Here is a 2,112-nt window from a genome sequence, read left to right as displayed (position 1 = left end):
CTCAATTTGTCCACCAGTCTGTGAGGGAGGATGGTATTGAAAGCAGAGCTGTAGTCCACAAAGAGCATCCGCACATAGCTCCCCTGCCGCTCCAGATGTGACAGAGCAGCATGGAGGGCTGTGGTCACAGCGTCCTCTGTGGATCTGTTGGTTCTGTAGGCGAACTGGTGGGGGTCAAAGCCAGGAGGGAGAAGTGCTGTGATGTGACCCCGGACCAGTTTTTCAAAACACTTCATCACCACAGGGGTTAGTGCCACTGGCCGGTAGTCGTTGAGGCTAGAGATGTGAGCTTTCTTGGGTATGGGGACTATGGTGGAAGATTTCAGGCAGGATGGGACTGTAGACAGGGCTAGGGACTGGTTGAAGATCCTGGTGAAGACTCCAGCCAGCTGATCAGCGCAATCTTTCAGGACACGTCCAGGGACGCCATCAGGCCCAGCAGCCTTCCTTGGGTTGACGGCCCGCAGTGTGCGCCTCACCTCGTGCTCCTCTACAACGAGGAGTGTGGTGTTCTGGGTCACTTGATGTAGTGTGGCTGCCTCTGTTGGCTTCACCTCGAAGCGGGCAAAGAAGAGGTTCAGCTCCTCTGCCAGCGTGGCGTCGCCTTCCGCAACTGCGAAGTTGGTCCTGTAGTTGGTGAAATGCTGGATTCCCTGCCACACCTGCCTGCTGTTGTTGCTGTCAAGATAGCCCTCTATCCTCCTCCTGTAGTCGGACTTAGCCATTCTGATGCCTCTCTTCAAGTTAGCTCGGGCTGTACTGTAGACGGTCCTGTCCCCAGACCTGAAGGCAGTATTCCTGGTCTTTAGCAGTCGCTGGACCTCCTGAGTCATCCAGGGCTTCCGGTTTGGGAAGACCCGGATGCGTTTATCCACAGCTACAGTGTCAATACAGTTCTTGATATAACACAGTACACTGTCTGTAAAAACCTCCAGGTCCTGATGTTCAAAAACATCCCAGTTTGTCCTGTCGAAACAGTCCTGCAGCTGCTTTGACGCATCCTCGGGCCAAGATTTGATGGTTTTGGTGATGGTTGGAGCAGTTTTCCTGAGGGGCGCATAGGCAGGAATTAAATGCAGGGACAGGTGATCGGACTGACCCAGGTGTGGAAGTGGTCTAGCCCTGTAGCCTAGCTTGATGTTGGAGTAGACTTTGTCCAGAGTGTTAGCCTTTCTTGTAGCACACTTTACATGCTGGTGGAATTTGGGGAGCGCCGTCTTCAAGTCAGCATGGTTGAAGTCCCCCGCTATGATGTGCACAGCATCTGGATAGATGCTCTGCAGATGGCTACTGCTGCCATGCAAAAGTGCAATAGCTGTTTTAGCATTAGCATCCGGTGGTATGTAAACAGCGGTTATCATGACTACGGTGAACTCTCTGGGGAGGTATATTGGTCTGCATCTAACAGTCACATACTCCAGGTCTGGGGAGCAGTGGCTGGTGACAGTCGCTGTGTTAGTACACCAGGTGTTGTTCACGTACACACAGAGCCCCCCTCCTCTGCTTTTACCGGAGTCTTTCGTTCTGTCGTGGCGCTGTACTGTGTAGCCTGTTAGCTCGATGGCAGAGTCGGCTACGTCTGGATGCAGCCAGGTCTCCGTGATCAGAAGAATACAGCTGTCCTTCACTGCACTGTGAGATGCAGCCTGTAGTCTCAGTTCATCCATCTTGTTTACAAGGGATCTGGCGTTCGAGAGAAACAGGCTGGGGAGCGGTGGTTTGTGTGGTTGCCTCCGTAGCCTAGCTAGCACGCCGGCCCTGCAGCCCCTCTTCTGCCTTCTCTCTCTACGCCGCCGACGCTTCCTCCCTGCTGTGATGGTAATCCATGGCGCGCCGGGGCTCCTCGCTATGTCCCCCGGAATGTTGAACAAGCGTTGAAAAACAGCTGTAACATCTTGTTCGCAGCGGGCACCTATCGTCAGGAGATCGTCCCGACTGTATATTTTGTTTGTCCAGCATGACGAGTACGGAGCACAAATCAACACACACACTAACAGCCAAACATAGCACCGACCGAGAGAGCAATGAGCCGCTGCAACTACGTGCGCCGCCATCTAACCAGTATAAATGGTGTTGTTTTTATATGACAAACCAGTGACCCCACCCAGACGT

The 2,112-nt window shown here is 53.4% G+C and overlaps 1 protein-coding gene across 1 annotated transcript in view; it reads right to left on the bottom strand.

The window, feature by feature from the left end:
• Positions 1–1,667, bottom strand: part of LOC106949352 (adenylate cyclase type 2-like) — a 29,331-nt gene extending 27,664 nt beyond the window's left edge. The window contains exon 1 of the mRNA XM_015035541.1: positions 15–1,667. Coding sequence (XP_014891027.1) covers positions 15–1,667 — 1,653 coding nt within the window. The remainder of the gene's footprint in view (positions 1–14) is intronic.
• Positions 1,668–2,112: the final 445 nt, after the last annotated feature.

The sequence above is a fragment of the Poecilia latipinna genome, unplaced genomic scaffold (assembly GCF_001443285.1).
Source record: "Poecilia latipinna isolate Pla-1442-1.1 unplaced genomic scaffold, P_latipinna-1.0 Scaffold21, whole genome shotgun sequence".
NCBI classification, from domain to species: domain Eukaryota; kingdom Metazoa; phylum Chordata; class Actinopteri; order Cyprinodontiformes; family Poeciliidae; genus Poecilia; species Poecilia latipinna.
The sequence above is the reverse complement of the archived record's forward strand: the minus strand, read 5'-3'. Positions and strand labels throughout refer to the sequence as shown.